Genomic DNA, 26,593 nt, shown 5'->3' on the forward strand with positions numbered 1-26,593 from the left:
CACAGAAACCACACGCGCAGGCTCTTGGCTGACAGCGCTGGTCCATTCCGTGCGTGGCAACTTGCTTGAGAAGTCCTACCTCAGTGGCCAGCTGCTTTCCGTAACATACAGTGCCAAAATGCGGGGCTGGGTTAACAAACTCTATCGCAGAGGTCAAATCACCAGGGGTGCAACAGCCAAAATAGGATTTGGAGCAATTTTCAGAGCAGCAAAATGTTGCTTTTGGAGCACAAAAATCCATATTTAGAGCAGGTGGCGACAAAAAAAAAAAACCTGAATTTTTTAGCCTGATATCCCAAATTTGAAGCAGTATAACAAAGAAGGCTTACTTTTAGCAAAGAAAACAAAAATACGTAAAAACCATTCAACATCAGCTAATTCGTGCACAGTGCACGTGAACACTGCTATTTCAATAAAAGCAATGTGTTGAGCCACCCGACAGTGCGAACAATGACTAAGTCATTGCGAACAATGACTAAGTCCACATTAGCATTTGCAGGGCCTGTCAAATAATTTGACAGGCACTGGAAATGCTAATGTGGACCTGCAAACCTGGCAACCTGGAAATTTGGGAGATTCGTTGTGAGGGTGGCCGAGAGAGGGCGCTACGTGATGGCACCATCATCATCATCGGGACTGGGAGAAGAGAGGAGGGGATAAAGTGTGAGGGGTTAGGGTGGAGTGTTGGAAATAAAGGCAGTTCGGTGTGGTTGTTCGGATCTGTGTGTGTGTGGTTTATGCTTAGTACGTGACATCGTAAAGCAGGAGCAAGTGGGGGTAGTGAAAAAAGAAAACTGGCATACGCTTTTTTACTCGTTCGCGTGCACGAATGAGTAATTATGGAACAAAATGTGCTGTGTCCCTGACAGCTAGTACTAACAGCCCCTTCTAAATCTCAGTATGCTTTTCCGTAGAAACCAGTGTACTGCAGCAAAAGTGGCTTAAAAAGCGTTCTCCTGGCAATAAAACAAGCATCAGGAAATTTGAGAACTACTGTCCTTTTCTATTGCGATAGCAACTATATGGACACTTTTGACGAGTTTTTGCCGTCATCTCCCGTATAAAGTCCAAATTAATAACATATCCCTGTACATGGTATGTTCTACTGTGGGTAAAAGCGTGCAAGTGCGTGCGACGAACGGGGCTGAAGCAGATATCAAACGAGCCAGCCCATCTCCATCACTCTGAGGGCGCAAGCGACAACACCACTCCGCTCGGGAAGCCTGCCATTGAAGCATAGAGGAAACGCCCCGCCCGTGTTGAACGAGCATGAAAAGACGCGAGGGGAGGGGGGGGGGGGAGGCTGTCGCTCGAGCAGCAACTTTTGAACTTTGATTCTAAGGGCGTGGTCGCGATCGCTGGCGCGCACGCTATCTTGGCAGCCATCAGCGGGCGGTTCGTATATCCTGCTACGTGCTGCACTCTCAATGCGAAGACACTGTGCAGAAAGAGCATCTTTGCCTGGAAACGCCATATTCTCTTACACCAACGTTTGGTAGAGTCACACGAGATCGGATACAAAAGAGTTTGCTGTCAGCCTCGCTTCGTATAGCATTACAATTTGTTGCTATCGCATTAATTGCTTCGTCCTTCCGGTGAAACCGACTCTTTTCTTTCGCAGGGGGTTAGGGTTAGGGTCTGCGCGTCTGTATTAGATGATGATGCCCACACTGCAGATGACCAACGCAACCTCCATTTCTCGCTCAAATTTGCGCAACTGAGAAAGCTTTAAGCTGGTCGGGCATTTTGGCGCAGCGTGGCGCAATTTTAACGAATTTCATGGTTTTGGCTCAGCTTGGCGCAAAAATAAGGAATTGTATCAAATTGGCGCAACTGGTGCAGCTGTTGCATACCTGAATCACAAGCGAACCATGAGACATGACATACTTCTGTGTACGTATGTAATTAATCCCCCTATGTCACTGTTGTTTACTCCTACCTCATTTACATCATTCACTGATGGCCACTATTCAGTTGTCAGCTGCTTGAGCTAGATAGCGGTCATTATAAACGAAGGTGAAACACAAATTTATGCCTACGCCCTGGATGCAGAGTAACCACGAGAGCACCTTGTTGCATGGTGTGCTACATTGGCAGTGAAGAAAACCAAGAAGCCGCCTAGCAGGCACAGCGATCCTCAGGTTGAGTGGTGTGAACCTCCAGAGCACAGGAAATACGGATGGGCTTCACCACTGCCAGTTGCCTCTTTCTATTCGACTTGGCGCTTCCCGCAAAGGGTATTTTTCTTCGTGCATGGTTCTGGTCTCCCATTACATGTATTCCTCAGGGTCGGGGAGGCGGCCCTGAGGCTTAGATATGACCTGATGTAGTGTCTGTGACCAACGCTTGCTCGCGAGATGACATCAGCATTGCCTAGGGAGCTGGATCTGCACAAGACCTAGACAAAGCTGTGGCAGCGGTTGCTAGGCAATGCAAGGCACTCCTCGGCGGTTTCCTTTTGATGAAAAACATATTGCCACGTGTGTTTTATTTTGATGTATTCAGGTTTCACCTGCAAAGACAGTTAGCAATGCTCGGCACAGACCACACCGCAGTGTTTGAGACACTTCGCGATTGTTTGAGACCATTTGTTAAGATTGTGTGCAGGACGTGAACAGTCAAGTTTATTCGAGAGCTTATCACGATACCACCAGCAATAACGTTGGAAGGTTCAACGACTGATGTATAAAAGACGACACGTTCCACTGATGACCAGATTACCGACGGCCGACACTCTGTTCGCTGCTATCAGTGTACAGCGTGAATTGCTTTTACGTTTTTTCATTTTCTGAGCACAAGTTGGCCCAAATAAAATTTTAGTCTTGAACATGCCGACTGCTGCCTTCGTCAACGTCATGACCACGTGACAATGTTGCAGTGAGCTTAAACAGCGTCGTAACAAAATAGAAAGTTGGGCGAGTTGGTGCATATTCATATTTAAAGAAAAGCGGTGCACAAAAAGACTAAGACAAAGAAGAGAACCACACACAGCGCTGCGCTGTGTGTGGTTCTCTTCTTTGTCTTCGTCTTTTTTGTGCGCCGCTTTTCTTTAAATATGAAACAGCGTCGCTGTTGAAAATATAGCTTCGCAAGAAAGACAAACATAGTTCTAGGCCACTTAATAAGCAAAAGTGGGATTCGACTAGACCCTGAGAAGCTGCCTGCCATCCTCGACTTCCCCGTCCACTGCATCTAAAAGACCTGCGCAGTTTTGTTGGGTTAGGTTCTTATGATGCTTCAGATGCGACTTCGTAGAGCTTGCATCCTAGCTCCATCAACTCCTCGCAAGTAATGCACCCTTAATTTGGTCCCAAGAGTGCAAAAGTGCTTTCCAGGATTTAAAACATGCCCTAATATCCAACCTGGTACTGTGCCACTTTAATCTAAGTGCACCCACCATCCTTCACACTGGTGCCATTCTCCTGCAGCGTGACAACAACTCGTCATTGCTTACGCTAGTCGTGCTCTAACCACTGCAGCAAAAAACTACACAGCAACCAAGCAGATGTGCATTGCTGTTTGGGCAGTGCCAAAATTTCGCCCATATCTCCGCAGGCGCCACTTTACAGCAGTTACCGTCATAAACACACCGTGCTGGCTTTCGTTGCGGAAAACTTATCAGGTTGCCTTGGTCTCTAGGTGCTTCGCTTGCAGGAGTACAATTTAGATACTGCCTACAGGTCCGGAAAGAAGCACCAAGGCGCATCACGCTTCTCTTTGCCCAGCGATCATAACTCATCATTGCCTCTCCTAAATGACAATGCTTTACCCATCGCAGCGCTAAGTTGGTTAAGATCTGGCAGCCCATCTGTCCTCGTTTCGCAACAACGTTTCGACCCATACTGCCACACTATTGTGGAACGCATGAACGGCTCTTCACCTTTTCCAAATGCCAGACTTCATCAACAATTTGAACAATTCAAGCTTCACAGTGGTGCTTTATAGCTATATTTATCACATTGATGGGAACAAATGGCCCCCAATCATAACACGTTCTCTGCAATGTGAGGTTCTGGCCGCTCTTCACGATGATCCCGTGGTTGGTCATCTAGACTTTTACAAAACTTATGACAAAATACGAAGTTGCTGCTCCTAGCCTGGCCTCTCTTTAGCCGTTGCCAAGTACATCGCCTCCCCTGTCTATTGCCAAAGGCAAAAGCGACCCACGACTGCTCCTTTTGGCTTAATGCAACCTCTTCCTTGTTCTGCCTAGCCTTTTGAAGTTGTCAGGAGGACTTGCACGGCCCCCTTCCTAGGACACTGAATGGGAATCGTTGGATTGTGATGGCCATTGACCACCTTACTCTCTACATGGCGACAGCCTCTCTACAATCTGGGACTGCCACTGAACTCGCCGATTTCTTTCTGTGCAACACACTTTTACGCCATGGAGCTCTACGCTTTCAAAGTCTTTCTCTCTTCTATTGTCGCCCAAGTTCTGTGTGCCTTCAACACCATTCACAAAACAAGTTCTAGTTGCCATCCATAGACCATCGTACTGACAGAATGCTTTTATCGTACCCTCTCGGACACAATCACAATGTACATCTAACCCAACCCCAAGAAGCAAGGTGCAATCCTGCCGTTCGTGACATCCACTTACAATACTGCTATGCACAAACCACTGGCTTTTCTCCATTTTTGCTCATCCATGGCTGCCCACCGAGTTTTGCTCTGGACGCCTCGTTCCTTTCGGCTCTCGCACCCTCAATAGCTCCTTTCTCTGAACAATTTTTGTCTTGTTTTGCACAATGCCGTCACTTGGTCCACAATGACACCAGCCTCTCCCAGGAAGCTCTCAATGCTTGCTACGACTTGTCTTGCCATGTTGTGACTTTTTACCCTGGAAATGAAGTTCTTCTATGGACTCCGCTACGCATTGCTGGCTTATGCAACAAATTCATCGGTTGCTTTATTCGACCTTACAAGGTCGTTGGGCAGACAGCCCCTGTCGATTAACAGGTCTCCTCCCTTAGTACTCCATCTGATCGCCTTTGCAGTGGGACATAGACAGTGCATGTACCGTATTTACGCGATTGTAAGTCGACTCGAATGTAGGTCGACCTCCCAAATAGCACGGCAAAAAAAGAGAAAAGAAAACGTGTGAGCGCATTTCCTAAAGGAAATTTAGTTACGTAGTCACTGGACTGACTACACGTTGACCGACTTCATAGTTGGAGCCACCACCCGTCCCGTCACACACTTCTCTGTCCTGTCCTCATAAAAAGTAGCGCTGGAATTCGCCTTTTCCAAGGGGGTCCTCTACGCATGCGCGGCGAGCGCCGCGCGGAGTACGACGGGAAATATGCGGGCGCCATATTTTTTTGAGGCTCTCCTGCTCGCTTGCACTAGCTTTTGTGCGTCGCCCCACTGACCCGCTCACGTCGTGAGCGAGTCGAGTCAGAAATCTGGCTGACCGATCCCGATGTGACCGCGTTTACATGAACTCGCTTCTGACGACTCTAGAAAAAACGACACGCAGTGTCCAGCAGAGACATCAGCACATTCGAACTGGGCTTCCGGTCCCCGCTGCCGTTTCCAAAAGCCTCGGCGCTGGCGGGCCCGACCGATCCGCATTTACACGCATGCTGTAAACGGGTCGGCTGGGTCGTTTGTCGGGCAGGAATGTCTGTCGAGTTCATGGAAACGCTAGTCAGTCGTGCTGGATCATCCTAACCCCTGCAATCAGGCTGGCCCAGCCCGACCGACTAGCGTTTACATGAACTCGACAGACATTTCTGCCCGACAAACCCACTCGACCCACTTATTTACGTTTCATGTAAATGCTCTGAATGCTTTTAGTTCAGCATCAACTACTTGGGTTAGCCCGGATATAAAGCTAGGTAATCTCTCTGCATGTGTGATAAGCTGCCGCGATTGTCAACCAAAGGGGGAAAATGTTGAACAATATAAGAACACTTTCTTTTCGCACTACTTGCAGGAGAACCATCGAGGTTTCCAGACCAGAATGCTGCAGTAGTGCAGCATTCCAGCCGGCGAATATACTTTTCTTCTTTAAATTTCCAGCCCTTTTGCAGCCCGCGGCTAGTTGACGCGCCGAAATGTGCTTGAATAACACGCTCACACACAGGCGGCACATGGGTCAGGTCGGCAGTTCACGAGCCGCTTGAGCATAAAAATTTCTTCAACTCGTCCGCAGAAAAGCTGCTACTCATGCTTCGCTGCACTTACGACCGAACAGCACACTACAAGTTCACTCCTATTTTTCTTTTACACTTCCCATGCAACACACGGCTAGTCACGTCAGCGCGCAAACACGCATTCACAGCCGGGAAACGCGGACGGAGGAAGGTGAGAGAGCCACAAGTCGTGATTCTGGCAGTCACCGCTAGAGGCGCGCCACCGCTCTGGAAAAGGTGAATTGTAAGTACGAGTGTATCATCGACTAGCCCCGCAGCGTGTTTTGTAATGTCAAGACGCGAATTTCGGTGTGCAAAGGTGTCTTGACGGCAGTGCTCCACCGCTATGCAGAGAGGCTAGCTTCGTGGCAGTACGCGGGGTCACTTTTCTTTTTTTAATTTACGTGAATCGTCACTAATAGTGCTGGTTACACAGGAGAAAATACGGTATATGTTGCAGGTAAAGCCGGAACGGAAACTTAACGTCGTAACTATGCCACAGCATCCCTGATTTCTTGTTTGTCCCGCCGTAACTAGCGCTACTAATTTCTGTTTTGATTGCAAGTCGACCCCCCCCGAACTTCGGATTTCAAGTTTAGGTAAAATGGGTCGACCTACAATCGTGTAAATACGGTAGGTATCTCGTTTAAAGCCTTATACCTGATGCATTTCATAATAGTCTCAAACAGCCAGGCGGCCACTTGCACCGCAAGAGGGAATAAGTGTGAGCGTGCCAAATGAATCTTTACATTTCATCATCATTTGTACAGGGGGGATGGAAAAAAATGTGTCACGCTCTGACCTTGGTGGCAATAAAAAGATGTTAGAGTGGTCCTTGATTGTATCATGGATGACTCTAGTGGCTTTTTATTATCTTCCAGACCTATGAAAAGAAATGCGAAACAGCAGAGCACGTGGATGCTGCACTGTTTACATTTCTTTCTATTACGGTAGTACTTTTTCATCATCTGTAGATACCATCATCAGTCTGCGATAGCTTCAGCTTGGCTGAATAATGTGGCTCCTCATAATGTGGTAATAATCAGCCAGAACGTGAAAAACTCACCCAGCATCCAATATATGGGGAAGGTGCCGTTTACGGAAACGGCGCTCGTTCACTGCCCATCTGGGAGTCTCTCCAGCTGAGAACCTCATCACCTGCAGGCAAACACTCGTGAGCATGAGTACTCGAAACACCTGGCTCCTACACACTTAATTGAAGACCGTTTAGCACAATGAAAAATAAAAGAGAAGACTCGTCATGTTGTTCCTTGGTCTTCACATTGCAAGTACCACTTACGGAGTGTCTACGCACACCACCCTACAGGCATGCCAGCGTCTACAGGTATGGCCAATACATAAAAAAAAAGGTGGCACCAAAACAGCATCTTGGACCTAGTTCACTACGTGTTCACTGTGGCACCACTGCTGGAAGAGCTCCCAAAAGGTCCGGGCGCCCTTTCCTCTGACATCCAACTTTTCCTCTATCTCTCCTGTCGGTGTTCTCGATAGACATGTTTCTGTGAACAGCTACCGTCACCCCCGTGCTTAGCATAAAAATCACCTTGCCACTACCCCCTGCCAATAGAAAAAATTCGGACTACATGCCTAGCTGTGCCTTCATAACTGATGAAGTGGGAAACAAAACATCTATAGGGTGTCCCAGCTATCACGCAGCACGATTTAAAAAAAGAGGGACGGCGTTACGCGAAGCAAACCTACTGCATATTGTTCTTAGTACACTGGAGTAGCTACTGCTATTTTTTACGTTAATGAGGTTTAATAAATTAGTCGTAATTATATTTGTAACTCGACAAGTACTCATTTAATTGTCAAAATGTCAGTGAGGCGTATGTAGGCATGTTCAAATGGCATCTAACTGCACTACTTTCAACAACGTGCTAATTGAGCCCTCATTTTTTCCGCTTGATCAAGAAAGCCCGTGAAATATGAAAAGTGACACGTGACTAGACTGTTCCGCGCGTCGGGAACCAGCGCCCTCAAACAGGCTCCCTATGAGGTAGACAGTATCAAGGAAAAAATGCAGAAAAAAAAACGCATCGCCCTATCTGCCACTCCCCGGCCTAAAAAACGCACCGCTTGGTTTTACAGAGTCAGGCCGTAATCAGAACACCTGCCGCGATATCAATGAGAACAGTCGGCCGTGAGATATGGATGATTGCGGCGTACTATTGAATGGAATGAATCCCAGTGAAATTGCACGCATGTCGTTGGCGCCCGACCTGTACCCTTGCCAAAATGCGGAACGCTGTCTCTCGCAACGGACAACAGGCAAAGCGGTTGTTTGTGGTAAGCTTATTTGAGGGCGCTGGTTTCCTTTACGGGTGGGAGCGTAGTCACGTGTTATTTTTCATATTTCGCGGGCTTTCTTTATCAGCCGGAAAAAATGCGCACGTAATTAGTACGTTGTTAAAAATTGCGCAGTTAGATGTCCTCTAAACATGCCTACATACGCCTCATTGACATTTTGAAAATTAGGTGTGTACTTGTCGAATTACAAATATAGTTATGACTAATTAATTAAAACACATTAACGAAAAAAATAGCAGTGGCTACTCCAGTGTACTAGGAACAATATGCAGCAGGTTCTCCTCACGTAACGCCGTTCCTCTTTTTTAAAATCGTGCTGCGTGATAGCTGGGACACCCCGTATATACGTGAAGTTGTTGTAACTTCATCAGTGTGAGTGGCAGCAAAAAAAGCGTGAAATGATTCCCACATTCTTGCAGTTTCATTGAAAACAAGGAAGGTTTTAGTATTTATAACCTAAACTAAGCAAAACAAAGACTGTCTTTCACTAAACACGCTTGCCGTTTCCCGTCAAGTTACAAATTAAACGATAGTGTCATGTGGTCGTGATGGCAAGGGAGATGGCACTAGGGCTATTAAAGATGAAACTCTTCATTAGGCAAACTTGTGCCCAGGAAATGAAAACTCAAAGTACAAGCAATACAAGCGGTACACTGATGGCGGCTAGAACAGTCGTCACCCGTCGAGTAATTTGATCAGCAGTAAAACGCATCGGCATTTGTACATGTGGCACTGAAGATTTCAGCGTTCTCGTTGTTGGCTGTGCTAGTTCCAGAATAAACTCTATTGTTCACGTTGGGCACACACTGTTATAGAAAGATTCTAAGATAACTGGGAATGCTCCCAGACATTCAGGCATGGTTTGCGCAAGGCAGTGGTTACACGTGTAACGGACTGGTTACATAAAAATTGAAAAAGAAGCACATGTGGTAACAGCTGTGTTGAACTAACAACAACAACCTAAAAGTACCTCGATGTCTATTTACAATCAGACTTATCATGGGATTACCATGTTAACACTACCCTTGCTTCAGCTAACCTTTGTCTTGGCATTCCTAAACTTAACATTAGACAAGCACTTAGTCACCTTTGTAAACTTGCTTACACTACGTCAATCCGACCTAAAATTTATTATTCAATTGAATTTAATTTTATTGATAAATACAAGGAAAAACGTCTGGATCCTTAGCATCAAGCTGGTTTGGAACCATGCAAAAAAAGTTTACAGATAATACACATATAAAATTGCAATTTTAACTGTTTATTCATTTATTTCTTTATGCAGGTACCTGGCAACGCATTTGAATTAGATTTAAAACATTAATACAGTTCAACGCAGAAATGTTGGCTAGTTGGTGGGTGTAGAACTTCTGCATTTTAGCAAGCGCAACAGAAAAAACACAGAAGAGACACGTAACAGGACATCAACTGAAAGTTTACTGACGTAAAACAAGTGACGTGCAGAACCCACCAAGAGGTGCAGATGGCGCTACTAACGCAGATACCTGCAATGTTACTTTAGATAAGCTGCTTCTTTCGCATGCAAAGCCATTGAAGGTGTACTCACACATTCATCAGCTTCTATACTGATGCAGTATACTAGCGCCCGTCCTGTTTACATGTCTTTTCTTCTGTGTTTGTTCTGTTGCGCTTGCTGAGATGCACAAATTTATTAATACAGGTCATTGTAATAGTGTTACATGTTAACAGGAAAGTATTTACTTTTGTTTTAATTTGACAGGTAGATTGTACCACAAAGTGCAACCAATGCTACACAGCCATTGTCTATACACTTTTTTACAAGTGGCTGTAAGAAGTTGCCAGCTTCGTAGCCTTGAGTGTGAAACCGGGAGGAAACAAATGAGGAACTGTGAAGTGGCCCATTGTTAGTTATACAGTTATAAACCATAGTTGTAGTTTTATAGCTTATGAGCAAGTTAAAGGAGTCCTGACACAAAAATTTTCGCCCCGCGTTTTTTTGCTGCAATGTGTTGCTGGGGGCCTGTTAGTCATAACACGGCACATCGTTTGCTGCAGCGCGTGACAGATAATTAATTACAAGCTCCTCATTACCGACACAGCCCCAGTTTCGGTTTGACAGAGCTCCAAAAACGACAAGCCGCCGGGTGCAACTATCACCACCTAGCGAGTGAAACGCTCGGTCACGTGAGCACACAGAACAGTGACGCATTTTCGCGCGGTCTGTCGTCGTCGGGCTCATCGTCGTCTGATGGCGACGATTTTCTTGCGGCGGGGATGGAAGGAATTTTCGACGTGGCGAATCACTTCAGGTTTAGCCCGCTGGCGAGGAGCGATTCGTCGGGAAGCACGTCAAAACAGAAATGGTGGCTACGACGTCATCATAACTTGTACCGGCTGCAACGGTTACGTAGGGGAAGTAGGGGGGTCACCTCGGGTCACCTCCGAGGGCGTCAATGCACCAGGTGCGGCCTATAATGCTGCGTCGCGCTCGCGAACTTCAAAATTGATATAAAATACCTTCCAAGCTTTATTCGCTGTCGATATTTTGCAGATGGTACACGCACGTACACGGGAATCAATCCAGCAGGCTATCTCGGCCGCAAAATTTTGTGTCAGTACCCCTTTAAGAGGCGTGATTTGAAGTTTGTTAAAGAGTAGCTAGGCTGCATAACTTGATGAGGGTTGCAACGTGGGCTTGTTGGTTACTCATTTGAAAGGCTTTTGGTGTAGCGCGAAAGGAAACACGGACACGAGAAGGCACACAGGAACACCACACAGCGCTACTAGCAACAACATGTTTATTTTCAAGAACCAGACCGCTTATATACCATCAAAATCAGGCAGACAGCTGAACACGTGGGATCACTCAGATAATGCGTAAAAAACCACTTCACTAAGCAAAATCATGACAGGATAAAACTGTAAATCACCGCTTGCGGAAGAACCCCAACTCTTTAGGTGACAATGTTATCGATGGCTTGCTCACACACAACTCACCAAGCACATCGATTAGCTCGGCTTCAACTATAAGACGGGGGATCTCTTCTTTATGTTGACCAACAATGACTGTGTTATGAAACAATGGTCGGCAACTGCATGCATGAACGTGGAGTGCTAGAAACCCATCAGGCGCCACTCTATTCGATTTGTAATGGTGCTCTCTTAATCGCTCATTGACAAATCTGCTGGTTTGGCCGACGTACAGTAAAACCTTGGTGATACGAATCTCACGGGGTTAGCAAAAATATTCGTATCATCCGAAATTCGTATCACCAGAAAACATAGAAAATTAGTACGCGACAAAATAAAGTTGACATAGGCTTTGATTTAGTGTTTCTCAGGGCCGCAGCGACGCCATGAACAACTCTGAATTGTTGCCAGTAAAGTTTTTAGACACAAACGATCATACTTGTACTCGTAAATATACGGTGCATGCACGCGTGTGTAATTAATGAACCAGATGTGTTGTGCACCGGGACCGCTAGTAGCCCCTTCCGGATCTTACTACGCGTTTTTGCATGACACTAGAGTACTGCGGCAAAAGTGACCTAAAAAGCGCTTTGCACACCATAGATAAGAGGCCAAGCTCCTTCGCCAAGACCGTCCGCTTTGTCTCTTGGGGTCTTTGTCCACGTTTCATGGGACTTCATGACGGTCCAGCAGCCCAAGTTTCAGTCTTGTTTCATAGAGCGTCTGATTGCGGGGGCATGGCTTGCATCGACGTGGAAGGCACGTGTTAACACAGTACAAAGACGCTGCTGCCTCGAGCACAGGAGCATGCGTCACCGTGTCGAAAAAAAAAAAAGCGTGACGTCAACGTCACCTGTAATCTAAACGCGAAGGCACATAAAGGCCTCCAAGATTCGCGCACACTATCTCCGAGGCAACAACGCACTGATGATGGTCGCGGAGCGCGCATGCCCGCGCCCGCGCGTGACTGCCGCGTCTTCCGGGACAGCACCTCTGCGCCAGCGTACGTTCGTATCAAACGTCGCGGGGTGCAAATAGGTTCGCAACAACCATACTCCAATACATTGCAGGCTAATGGGCCTTGGCCGGGACCACAGAAAAATTCGTATCACACCGAAATTCGTAAGAGCCGTGATTGTATCACCAAAAACGGCAAGCCGCCGGGTGCAGCTATCACCACCTCGTAAGTATCACCACCTAGCGAGTCAAACGCTCGGTCACGTGAGCACACAGAACATTGACGCATTTCCGCGCGGTCTGTCGTCGTCGGGCTCATCGTCGTCTGATGGCGACGATTTTCTTGCGGCGGGGATCGAAGGAATTTTCGACGCAGCGAATCACTTCAGGTTTGACCCGCTGGCGACGAGCGATTCGTCGGGAAGCGCGTCAAAACAGAAATGGCGGCTACGACGCCATCGTAACTTGTACCGGCTGCAACGGTTACGTAGGGGAAGTAGGGGGGTCACCTCGGGTCACCTCCGAGGGTGTCAATGCACTAGGTGCGGCCTATAATGCTGGATCGCGCTCGCGAACTTCAAAATTCATATAAAATACCTTCCAAGCTTTATTCGCTGTCGATATTTTGCAGATGTACACGCACGTACACGGGAATCGATCCAGCAGGCTATCTTGGCCGCGAAATTTTGTGTCAGTACCCCTTTAAGTTTAAAAACCTAATTTGCCCCTCGCTCAGCCATTCAACTGTCACTTCTAGGGGATCAAGACCTTAGCAAAACACATCCAACACATTGGCACTCTCACTTTCAAAATTGTTCCACGAGCTGTCAATAAAAATAAAAAATCACAGTTTCGCCGCAAGGGCGAAGCAATGAATGCGATAGCAAGAAACTAATGCTATACGAAGTGAGGCTCGCCAATGGATACTCTCAGTTTGAACAGCGCTCCTGTTACAAAGGCGGCCGAAGCAGCGAAAGAAACTAGCGTGCTTCAAGTGTCGAGCTGTGACACTTGATAGTTCGCGCTCATCTTCTGTTTGTTCGTTTAGCGGCGTCGTTTAGCGGCGCTCCGTAACATGAGCGCGGACATCACGGTTAAAGCTTGAAACATCCCTCTTGCTCTCACCACGAGAAAACCGCGCGAGCAGACAGCGGAAGGCCAAGGTTCTCCTTGCGCAAATATAAGAAGTGAGCGAGCTCGCCGACGACTTTTAAATGCGCTCGTCGCGATCCTAGCGCCATCTCGCTGGTAATGAAGAAACGCTTATGAGCGTCGGCCATCTCTGAGTCCGTCCAGCGGCAAAGGGTGCGTATATAACGCTCGCCGTTAGCTATGCGGAGGACCTGCGTTCCGTGGCGTAGTGGCTAGCGCCACTCGCTGCGGAGCAAGAGGTCCCTGGTTCGATTCCGCGCTTCGGAAGCATTTTTCTGAACTATTTTTCTTTGGGGCTTTTATATATATATACAGTAGAACCCCGCTGATACGTTTTTGAAGGGACCGTAGGAAATAAACGTAAGAGACGGGAAACGTAAGAGCCGAAAAACAGGAAAAACGGCAAAATATTTAGTGGTACAGAATTTTATTTCAATTCTTACGAGCAGCACGAAAATTGGCGCGCTCAGCCGCGATCTAGTCGATGGATAGAAACGCGGAGCTTAGGACGGCCTTATCCACAGAAATGTAATCAACGTATGTGATTTTTTTAACACCAACAGCTGTAGGCATGAAAGAACTAAGCACACGCAATCACAACCGGCGCGGCGAGTCCGACCGCGAACCGCACGCACGACCATGCGAGCTCCAACCAGCTCGAACTCCTCCCGTTCTCCGATAAATAACGATGATGATGAGTCTACGCCAACGCGATGGCAGAAGTGAATGCCAATCTCGAAGGCCTTGCTTTCGCAAGCAATTACGTCATACACGCCATGTTTGTGCAATGCAAATCTCAGAGGCTATGCTTTTGTCAATAGTAAATGCCAATCTCGAAGGCCTTGCTTTCGCGAGCAGTTACGTCATAGACGCCATCTTTGCAATTTGAATCTCGAAGGCCATGCTTTTGTTTGCATCAATTGAAAGATTCTGTTGCTTGCGCCTTTCATGCGGCTAATATTACGGTCAAACGAGGCCAAGCTGCGTGAAAATGCACCATGGCCGCTCTCGTTGGTAGTCACTCGGTCGGCTCCGGGCACACTTCGCGACGTATCATACGGGAACGGTCCGACAGTTACGACGTAACAGCGGGGTTCCCAATACATTGTATCCTATGGGAGCTATGCCGGGACCGGCGGAAAACGACGTAACAGCCGGGAAAACGCAGCAGTGAGGAACGTAACAGCGGGGTTCTACTGTACATACTTATGCATATACGGTGCATGACGGCGACGGGGGCGGACATTTTCCAGCCGAGACTGTCCATATAATTGCTATCGCAATAATAAAAGTGTCTACATAACGAAACACTTTCTTAACATTTGTCCCCTTGATACGATCTGCCACACACCGGTCAAGTTCTGCTAGAAAAAGGTTGCTTAACACAGGCGCTATACATGAGCCTATATAAATATCCTTTTTTTTGTAAAAGTATTTCATCGTTCCATTTAATGAATGTTGAGTCAGATAAAATTGTTACAAGGTAATAAAATCAGCAGATACGCCCGACTCAGTAGAGAACTTGACCGCACCGAATTCATCAATGCTGGTTTCAACACATTTTAGCCATTGTGCATGGGGGAGGGAGTAGTATAAGTCAGTGACATCAATAGAAAAGGCTTTTAGCCCCTCATTTTCGTGAGCTTTCATGAAGTCTAAAATATTGTCTGAACTCTTTACTAAAAATGGGTCACGAACCTCGAGAATATTGAGCTTGTCCAAGAGAAATGTAGCAAGTTCTTTTTGCCAGGTACCTATTTCCAATACAATGACTCGAAAAAGTATGTCAGCCTTGTAGGTCTTCGCGCTAAAGAATACATCCAAGCTATCTTTCTTACTCTTTTGAACACCCTTAAGAGTTCCAAGGACTCACGAAAATTAGGTTTTTAGACTTAAGTCTCGTTTGTTCTGACAACCAGCTATGCTGGAGCTACGAACCACGTGCTCAAAAAGCTTTACTCCCATTTCATTTGAATCATTCGAAACTAACCAAGAGAGGTATCGCAACAATGTGCCTCAGCAACACTTTGAACAAATCTTGTGCCCACCTAACGAAGCATAGCTTCCAGAACCAGATTTCACGCCTGAAGGAATCTGGCTATCCAGATCATGTTTTAGTGTCTGTCGCAGAGAAACAGTTGAAAAGAAGTCGCAGAACTTCAAGCCAGTGTAAAGCACAAGGCCGTGTAACGACAGAAACGAGACGCACTGCTGTAATCCCCTATGTTCACCAGCTGTCACATAATCTCAAGAAGGTGGCACTTCGCGATAATATTAAGGTAGTCTTCTCAGTGCCCGATAAGCTCGGGAAACTGTGCGCCATGACAAATCCAGTCAGAGCAGAAAAAGTTGGTTGCACAAAAAAGCATGCAAACAAATTTGTTGATTGCAAGTGTTTTGTAATCTATCATGTTCCGCTCTCTTGTGGAAAGCAATACGTCGGCCAAACCAGCAGATGTGTCAATGAGCGATTAAGAGAGCACAATTACAAATCGAATAGAGTGGCGCCTGATGGGTTTCTAGCACTCCACGTTCATGCATGCGGTGGCCGACCATTGTTTCATAACACCGTCATTGTTGGTCAACATAAAGAAGAGATCACCCGTCTTATAGTTGAAGCCGAGCTAATTGATGCGCTTGGTGAGTTGTGTGTGAGCAAGCCATCGATAACATTGTCACCTAAAGAGTTAGGGTTCTTGCGCAAGCAGTGATTTACAGTTTTATCCTGTCATGATTTTGCTTAGTGAAGTGGTTTTTTACGCATTATCTGAGTGATCCCACGTGTTCAGCTGTCTGCCTGATTTTGATGGTATATAAGCGGTCTGGTTCTTGAAAATAAACATGTTGTTGCTAGTAGCGGTGGTGTTCCTGTGTGCCTTCTCGTGTCCGTGTTTCCTTTTGCGCTACACCAAAAGCCTTTCAAATGCATAACTTGAATTCAACAAAAATCAAATTGCTCACTTCTGCAACACTACCAGTGGCTTTAAGAATCATATGTGTGACCCCATGATTCTATGCAGTATGATAACTGACTATGGAAAAGAGCAAAATAAATCGTCCTTAATGTTGGTACATCGAAAAATTGTCAACATTTAAATATCACGAAGCAAACACTGCTGAGCTTTTTACACAGCGACTCAATATGCATTTTCCAATTTAAATTGTGGTCTACTGCAACACCTAGATATGTTACACTATTCACACGTTCAAGAGGCTCCCCCTCTATCTGAAGCACACATGAGTCGAGGACTGTTGCTTTGCGTGAAGAATGAATTAGGATATATTTTGGCTTTTTTATGTTTAGTAGCAGTTTATTGGGGTGAAACCAGTCATTAATAAGCCTCACCTCTTCATTGGCTAAACGGAAAGCTTTGGTCGCAGACTCATGTGCGCAATTGAGAACAGTGTCATCAGCATACATGATAGGACTAAAATTATGCAATATCAATGGCAGGTCGCTCACGTATACACTCAAACCTCATTATAAAAAAGTCACATCCGCCACGAAAATTCGTTATAAACGTTTATTTGTAACACTGTAGCTATGACAAGACTATTCTTCATTTACTTCGTTATAACCGATAATTCGTTATATCCGTGTTCGTTATATCGAGGTCTGAGTGTAGTGAAAATATGGGTCCCAACACTGCTCCCTGGAAGACTCCCGTTGTAACTGCAGAAATATCGGATTCAACATCGAGGAATTACACCCACCTTCTGGTGCCTGTTTGTGAAATAGCTTCTGAAGAAGTCTAGACATACACCACGAAAACTGTAACATTCTAGTTTTTCAGGTAATATCCCATGATGCACCGTGTCGAAAGCCTTTTTTATGTCAATGAATAAACCTAATATGACCGTATTATTGTTTAAGCAGGTGTTTACAATATCTGAGAAAGACAGCAAAGCAGTGGCAGTGGACCTCTTAATTCTGAAACGATCCTTGTTCGACGAAATTCATGACCCATTTTACAATGAGTTTTTCGAAGGCTGTATCAATGGCACTCAAGACAGACATAGGGCAATAATTTTCAGGAAGGCGTTGGTCTCCATTTTTGTGTACAGGAACGACTTCCGCAAGCTTTAGGAGATCAGGGTGCGTAGCTGTGTGAAAAGCGCCATTGAAGGTTATTTCCAATGGAATGCAAAGTATATCAATACATTGTTTTAAAATATAAATGAAGACACCTCATCATATCCAATGCTGTGTTTGCACGGCATCGTGTTGACTACCGTGATGATCTCGGCTGTCCTGATTTCGATGAAAGCAAAGGAATTGACCACCCTATCAGGGAGTGTACGAAATGTGACATCACGGCATGTATTTGTAACTTGCTTGCCGATGCTACAAGAATAATTATTGAAAGATGCCACTATTAACTCTGCCTATATTGTCACGGGGTCGTGACGTCGACGAAGACAGCAGTCGTCGTGTTCAAGCTGAAACTCTTTACTTGGCTGAACTTGTGGCCAGGAAATGAAAACTCAAGCTACAGCAATACACTGATATCGCCGAATAGGGCATCGGTCGTTGATAAACTGACAAGCGGTGAAGCGCGTCGGCATTTATGCATGCGCCGTCGAATATTCCAGCGTTATCACTGGTTGTCGCGCAAGTTCTAGAATAAGCTCGAGTGTTCGCGTCTTGTGCGCAATCTTAACAAGTCGATCTACAATAATCGCGAAGCTTCTCGAACAATGAGGCGCGGTTTGCGCTGAGCGTTGCTGACAGTGCTTGTGGTGATAAGAAATGCACGTGGCAATATTCCTGACACCTGAGTGTAAGACATACTGAAGTGGCTCGGAGTCTGTTTTATTATTGAATTTATATTCTGCCAAGTAATTTTAGTGTCCCTTGAACTTCTAACAATGAGTAGAGAGTAGTATTCCTTCTTACGAGTTCGAGTGATTTGAGTGACCTATTTCGGGCTATCCTGAACTTTTCTTCGTAATGAGAATTACCCCTATTTTGCTTTTTGTGTACCAATGGTCTCTGTTTGTCTAGAGTTCCAAAATAGCACTAGTCATCCGTGGACAAATAGGCTTCTTGTGGTATCCCTTCGCACGCATATGCATCTGCAATCTGGGACCCTTATAAACACTGCACGATTAATGAGATCGAAGACCTTCAAAACCATGCTATTCACTTCATCTACTTGGGATACTCACCTTTCGCTAGTGTCACTGCATAAGAAATCACATTCAATTGCATAAACTTTCGCATCGCCGTAAACTTGCTCATTTACCACTTCTTCATAAACTGTACCATCACCCATTTCGCCATGACGGTTTTTTCCTGCAACCAGCCGCTATCTTTCCTCGCCGGACCATCCTAACAAAGTAAAAGAGCTCATCTGCCATTCTAAACACTATGTCGAATAACTCACACGGCGTACACCGAAGGATTGGAGCCAGCTACCATCACACATCGCTACAGAGACACATTTTAATACCTAATTCACAATAACTTTCAACCAACCACCCGTGATTACCATTCAAATGGTTTCTCTGTGTGCGTTTGTATTTCGCCATCTTATTCAAGTTTCTGCTCATTTCACTTTGGCTTTGTACTTTTCTTTTTCAAACTTTGTACTTTTGTTCGACTTTTTTTTCTATATGTGCTGCCAAGCAATCGCTTGATTTATTCCTTTGCATGCTTTTCATCTGCAGTGTTAATAGTTATACAGTCGATCCCGGATATATCGAACTCGGATATATCGAATTATTGGCTATATCGAACATTTGAGAAATCCCCTTGAATTTCCCATGCAAAAGTATGGGGTTGGTGTGCACGTATATCGAACTCCCGCACAGCGAAACATCCGCTATATCGAACGCTGCCCTGCGCCAAAGCCCAGAAAGTGCATTTTTCCTAATGACTATTGATCATTTTTCGGCCGCGTTCTTGTAAGTTCCAATCCCTCGTCGCACGCAGGTGACGAAATTGCGTTGCTCTAGTTCGTTGCGCAGCGCTTGTCAGTTCACCGGTATATTTGACGCGTGGTCCGCAGGTTTTAACGCATGCGCTAGTGTTTTTCAAAGAGGCTGATTGCCGAGGGCACCAAAATGAGAATTCGAAGTGACTTGGCAGCCTTGTTGTAACGTTTGCATTCCCTTCCTTGTCTCTTCGCGCACGATGGCATGCGGGCCCGCAAAGCATGGCCTTCGAGATCCGCAACCTCGTGATGTATTTTTAGTGTTTTCGCTTTTAAAATGCCAATCTTAGAGGCTACGCTTTTTTTCGCATTTCTCGCCAAAGTAGCGGCTGCCGTCTGCAAAGCCACAAGTGCCATCGGTATCGCCAGCATGTCGACGGTAGAGAAATGTTTCTTCATGCAGCGTTGTTGGCGTTGTCTCTTGCAGCATGTGTACTTCGCGCTTTGTTCTTGATAAATCACCATTCGGGAGTCGAACTAAGCATTTTCCCGCTCATAGCGATAAAAATGATGACCGGTGCTTGGAACGACGTCAAGTAAAGCACCGTCGCGCGCTGTTTCCTTACGGGCCTTGGTGCCAGGTGACGACTTTGGGCGCGTCATGACCGCCGACTACGGCGTACGGTGCGTCAGTGAATTTTGCAACTTAGCGTTTCCGGGCGCCGTATCGGACGGGAGCACAGCGAGTGACTTCATCGGTGCAGATAACGACGTAGCTGTTTCTTACTGCATCGATGCCGAGATCATAGCTGACGTTGCCGGTGCTGCGGAAATGGACCCGTGCGGTTTGAAGATGCCAGCCGCCATTGCCACCGCTAAACCCTTTACCGTGCTACAGAGCTCGCATCAGCGTTCAGCGTCGATCACTGCTGTTGTGGCGGAAGGTGCTGAATTTACTTATTTGGAAAGCTTCAATAATATTGACGATGACTTGATGAATTCAACGCGCAGAAGCAAGACAAGTTGACGGACTTTTTTCATGCGAAATAAAGTGCGCTAACTTGCAAAAGAAGTTCTCGCCTTGTTCTTTAGCATATGTGAGTGAATCGTCATGTTCGCCCTTTTTACGATTTCAGAAAACTGTGTCGAGGCCTGCAGTGCTTTAATTAAAGCCTTACATATGCATATTTCGTATTTCGAATTATCTATACAGTCGATCCCGGTTATATCGAACTCGAATATTATTGGTTGAGAAATCCCCTTGAATTTCCCATGCAAAAGTATGGAGTTGGTGTGCACGTATATCGAACTCCCGCACAGCGAAACATCCGCTATATCGAACACTGCCCCGCGCCGAAGCCCAGAAAGTGCATTTTTCCTAACAACTATTGATCATTTTTCGGCCGCGTTCTTATAAGTTCCAATCCCTCGTCGCGCGCAGGTGACGAAATTGCGTTGCTCTAGTTCGTTGCGCAGCGCTTGTCAGTTCACCGGTATATTTCACGCGCGGTACGCAGGTTTTAACGCATGGGCTAGTGTTTTTCAAAGAGGCTGATTGCTGAGGGCACCAAAATGAGAATTCGAAGTGACTTCGCAGTCTTGTTGTAATGCTTTATTTCCCTTCCTTGTCTCTTCGCGCACGATGGCATGCGGGCCCGCAAAACATGGCCTTCGAGATCCGTGACCTCGTGACGTATTTTTAGTGTTTTCGGTTTTAAAACGCTAATCTCGGAGGCTACGCTTTTTTTCGCATTTCTCGCCAAAGTAGCGGCTGCCTTCTACAAAGCCACAAGTGCTATCGGTATCGCCAACATGTCAACGGTAGAGAAATGTTTCTTCGTGCAGCGGTGCAGCGTTGTCTCTTGCAGAATGTGTACTGTGTGTACTTCGGAACTAAACATTGTCCCGCTCGTAGCGATAAAAATGATGACCGGTGCTTGAAACGACGTCAAGTAAAGCACCGTCGTGCACTGTTTCCTTACGGGCCTTGGTGCCAGGTGACGACTTCGGGCGTGTCATGACCGCCGACTACGGCGTACGGTGCGTCAGTGAATTTTGCGACTTAGCGTTTCCGGGCGCCGTATCAGACGGGAGCACAGCGAGTGACTTCATCGGTACAGATAACGACGTAGCTGTTTCTGACTGCATCGATGCTGAGATCATAGCTGACGTTGCCGGTGCTGCGGAAATGGACCCGTGCGGTTTGAAGATGCCAGCCACCGTTGCCACCGCTAAACCCTTTACGGCGCTACAGAGCTCGCATCAGCGTTCAGCGTCGATCACCGCTGTTGTGGCAGAAGGTGCTGAATTTACTTATTGGGAAAGCTTATATAATATTGACGATGACTTGATGAATTCACGGCACGCAAGAAGCAAGACAATTTGACGGACTTTATTCATGCGAAATAAAGTGCGCTAACTTGCAAAAGAAGTTCTCGCCTTGTTCTTTAGCATATGTGAGCGAATCGTCATGTTCGCGCTTTTTACGATTTCAGAAAACTGTGTCGAGGCCTGCAGTGCTTTAATTAAAGCCTTAAATAAGCATATTTCGTATTTCGAATTATCGATATATCGAACTATTTCGCGATCCCCTTCGAGTTCAATATATCCGGGATCGACTTACCTATATCGAACTATTTCGCGGTCCCCTTTGAGTTCGATATATCCGGGATCGACTGTATCTATTTTTGTATCTCACTCATTATTTTACAAATTTTGTTCCAGCCTGTACTTGTACACATGTTGTATCTGTACTTAACACAAGAACCTCAACACGAGGGCCTTTAGGAGTAACTTGAATAAATAAATAAATGGAGAGCCTTCCCTCAGAGAGGATTACACGATAACCTGCGCGAACAAAACCGTTATATTTATTTTCCAGAAGTTCGAATACATCAAATAGTAAAATTCTGGCGTGAATCAAATCGAATTGCAAACCCTATTAGAAAAATATTCGAAATTTCGAATATTCACACATCCCTAAATATTTCCCATTATTTAGAGGTTAAGGTGTTTGATAAGTGAATGCAGCACAACTATACAGGCTGTTTTTTTTTTTAGAACTACAGCTTTTTTATAAAAATCCTGTGACAGTAAGACGCCTGTCGTTTTCGCCCACAAACTCCACGTCGAGGGGGAAATACTTTGCCGCAGCTGAAATGACACTGTTGCGATTAATTAAAAAGCTCGTTGAGTAACTTTTTAATTATTGACTTGAGGGCAGGTGTTTATACTAATAAGTTGTAGTGCACGCTAATTTATGGCACACCCATTTTTTAGAAATCACAAAAGTTGCACATAGTTCGAGATATTCGTCATTGAATTTTAAGGGCGAAATCGAAACAAATTGTGCTCAGTGTTGACGAAGCGCGACCGTTCTGCTACGTCAGACCGAAACTACCCGTGACAAGGAAGGGACCAAATTTGAATGAAGGTGCGCTACGACCGTACCTTTTCGTAAACATCTTCAATTCATCTCACTTGCCTCAGCGCATCGCCTTACTTTTGCATGTAGTGTTTGGTGCTTATATGTTTCTTTCGAGCTGTGCACAAGAAAACTGCAATATCAACCTTTTCTTTGTCTGGGAAGCATAAAACTCGGGGGCAGCCACTGCGGCGCTTCTTTTTGCAGACAGGCAAAATAGGTTTTTGAGCCTCTTTATAGTCTAAGAAAGAAACACATAAGCACTACACATTGAATGCAAACAATAAGCTATCTACTTGTGTATTTCAGAACACTTGCCGATTTTTCTGACCAGATTCTGCTTCCGCATGCCTTGATCCAAATTTCGTCACTTCTTCGTCACGGGTAGTTCCAGGCTGACATAACAGGCAGGTGTTTCCTGTGCGCTGGGCACGATCAGTTTCGATTTCGCCCTTGAAATTCAATGATGAACATCTCGAACTATGTGCAACTTTTGCGATTTCTAAAAACTCAGTGTGCCATAAATTATCATGCACTACAACTTTCTAATATAAATAACTGCACTCACATCAATAATTAAAAAGTTAATGAGTTTTTGTTAGTCATGTCAACGTCATTTTAGCTGCAGTAAAGTATTTCCGTCTCGACATAGAGTTCATGTGCGAAAACGACAGGAGCCTGACTGTCCTAGAATTTGTGGAGGTGCCATCACCCCCTGTAAAGTTGTTTGTGCCTCATGGCGCACGTGCGTCTCGCGGATAAGCCGCAGCGGTTAGCGCGTTAGGGTTAGCGCGGTGGTGCCAGCAGCGCCGCCCCGGGGAAGTTATTTATTTATTTGGTTTGAATACATAGAAAACACGAAGACACGAAATAGGGAGGGAACAGGCTGACAACTGCCACCTAAAGGGGCACAACGCCTGCCTGCTCATTTGGGAAAGGGGAAACATTGGGGAAAGGAAGATAGGGGGGAAAGAAAAAGGAAAGAAAATAGGTAAGAAAAAAAACAAATAATACAGACGTAAACACGAATAAGTGGTCGGCGCATAGAAAACAGCAACGAGTCTCTTTTTGGGTTTCGCGGGGGGTGTGGATGGACGTCTCCCGCGGTGGGTCCGTGGGTGACGATACCGTGGCTCGTTTCCCTCGGGCCCCTCGTGGTGAGTCATGCATCGGCAACGCATATGTCTTATGTTTCCAGAGTATTCATTAGCATTGTATAAGGTTATTTAGCAAGTGACTAGTTGTGTATTAGATTCGGCAGGCGAGCGCGCCGTATGTAAAAGTGTTTAATAAGCGTACACATGTTGTTGTGGTCGAAGAAAACGTACACTCGCCAACTAAAATAAAACAACAAAAGAATTGACGTTTCGGAGCCCAGTACGGGTGCCTTGTTCACAATGAACGAACACATGCTGGTCTTTATTATATATGCGTAGAAAGGTGCAACGCGCCTGCGTATACCTCAGGACAAGGCAACAAGGCACCCGTACTGGGCGCCGAAACGTCAATTCTGTGGTTGTTTTATTTTCACAGATTCATACGAAGCGGTAACTGAACTAACGGCGCCAACGACTGAAGATGCTGTAGCCAGTGTACCAACTAGCTCGGACCCAGCCTCTTATGCTGTAGCCAACGACACCAGAAGAAAGCTAAAAAGAATTCAAGACATCGGGACAAATGTTGAAATTCTCTGGATACCGGGGCACACTGGCACAGACGGGGGAAACGCAGCCGCTCATGCGGTCGCCGCTCAAGCGGGTGGGCTTGATCACATATACAATTCCCCACACCCCAGTTCCTCGCCACACCCGGAAGACCAAAATCCCTATATTGAGATCTGGGCAGAAGGCTCTCCTAGCAGAGCACTGATGCATTACATTCGCACTAAAATGAAAGCAGACAGCAAAAACCGACTATTAGAAGCTACACCGACGCGCATACTAAATGACAAGGGTGGGTTTACTCGTCAACAAGAAATCTTTTTAAACAAAGTTATGGCTAACTCTGCATACACACCACACATACTAGACAAATGGCAGCAAGCTACCCGACCTTCGAGTGAAAATATTTCTACGCGATGCACACACTGTCAGAGGCTGTGCCGAGCAGATTTAGAACATCTCATTTGGACATGCGCAGCTTTCTCAAAAAGGCAGACACCACATTGAACACCTGCTGCACGCTGACATGACAGCTCTACGTAACTTAATACAGTCAGACCATGAAGCCCAAAAAGCTCTCGCAAGATACGGTAGTCAAAGTGGCCTATTTCGAGTGGTGTAGGAAAGGTCGACTGATTCGTGCGAGAACGTGACGTGAAGATGTTCATCACCCTTTAATCCCCTTACCCCTTTCCCACCTTATCCCCAACAGCGACCAAGAGTCGTCCTTTTATTTCAATAAAGGTCACATTCATTCATTCATTTTAGTTGGCGAGTGTACATTTTCTTCGACCATGATTTTTCCTCGCCAGACAAGTTTTCGTCAAACCCTAGACTTCACACGTGTTGTTGCACGACTGTGTGAACCGTCTCTGTGTGTTCCACGAGTGGCGATATCTCTCAGACCCCACAAATTTTTATGAAAAATCTGTATTGTTTAAAGAAAAAATTGGAGGACGCTTAAGCTTCGCCTTTAAAAGTTGAACGTGATAGCGATATGCGGCCCCATCCCCATCGGGCTCTGTTTCGCTTGTCATTATGTTCACTCGCCCGGTTTCACACATGCACACACACACTCGACATACCTATAGTAAAGGTAAAGGTTTCCACCCTCTTCAACAGCATTTTATAACAGTGTACCCACTACGTGTGTGTAAGAGAATGCGCACACTAACATGTATGTCCTTTGTAATGGGTGGCATGCTTTAAACCAGAAGCAATTATGTGCGTGATACTTTTTCGAAGTTGCGAAGCACCCACTACGTGTTCGTAAGGGAATAGGCGCAGTAATGTGTGTGCCTTTTGTAATGGGTGGCCGGCTTTAAACCACCAACTCGTTATGCAGGTCACATGGTGTGACGCCCAATGGCAATATGCGCTTGTACCCCGTTTTACTGCGATTTTACATCTCGTACTGCGACACCTGTACACAGGACGCGTATGTTGGTGAAGCATTAAAGTTAATTTCAGAGCAGTTCCAAGCAATGGAGTGGCTCTGTGGTAGAACACCTGCTTGCCACGCAGACGGCCTGTGTTCGATTCTCACTCAAACCTAAGATTTTTTTATTATTTATTTTATTTGCATCTTTCTCGATTTTTCGGTCACGGACAAGATGACAATTTTGCGCTCACAATCAACGACACTGACGCCAACACCGGAATTTCTGCGGAACGAGCTCTTTAACGCTATCGCGTTAACACACGCTGTAGGTGTGCCCCCTACCTGTGATTCACTGGCGATAGCAGTCGGGTAAGTGCCCCAAGGCATGGATTCGGGCACTGTCTGCACCCATGGGGTGGCTGCATTGGGGAAGGCTGCCAGCGGGGGGGACAGTGGCCATGGCTGCAGTGCACCTGCCGGACACAACCTGCACAAAACACAGGGCATCCCACTTGTGAAAAACTGTTATATACAAAGCAAAGATTATCGTGAAAAGTAATAGCTGTAGTGTCAGCAAGTGAAAAGACAAAAGCGCAGAATAAGAATTGTAGCTGATAGCACAGTGGAGACTACCATAAGTGCCTACTCCTGGCATCCCTCGTATGCAGCTTCCAGTGAGTTAGTGGACATGAAAGGAGAAAGTTGCCGACTCTAACTCT

At 45.9% G+C, this 26,593-nt stretch overlaps 1 protein-coding gene across 1 annotated transcript in view; it reads right to left on the reverse strand.

The window, feature by feature from the left end:
- LOC119390985 (uncharacterized) overlaps positions 1 to 26,593 on the reverse strand; it is a 95,632-nt gene that overhangs the window by 25,084 nt on the left and 43,955 nt on the right. The window contains exons 5-6 of the mRNA XM_037658690.2: positions 26,217 to 26,361; positions 7,207 to 7,298 (exon numbers count right to left, since the gene is read on the reverse strand). Of these exons, the coding sequence (XP_037514618.1) occupies positions 7,207 to 7,298; positions 26,217 to 26,361 (237 nt within the window). The remainder of the gene's footprint in view (positions 1 to 7,206; positions 7,299 to 26,216; positions 26,362 to 26,593) is intronic.

Source organism: Rhipicephalus sanguineus, chromosome 4 (assembly GCF_013339695.2).
Source record: "Rhipicephalus sanguineus isolate Rsan-2018 chromosome 4, BIME_Rsan_1.4, whole genome shotgun sequence".
Classification (NCBI taxonomy): Eukaryota; Metazoa; Arthropoda; class Arachnida; order Ixodida; family Ixodidae; genus Rhipicephalus; species Rhipicephalus sanguineus.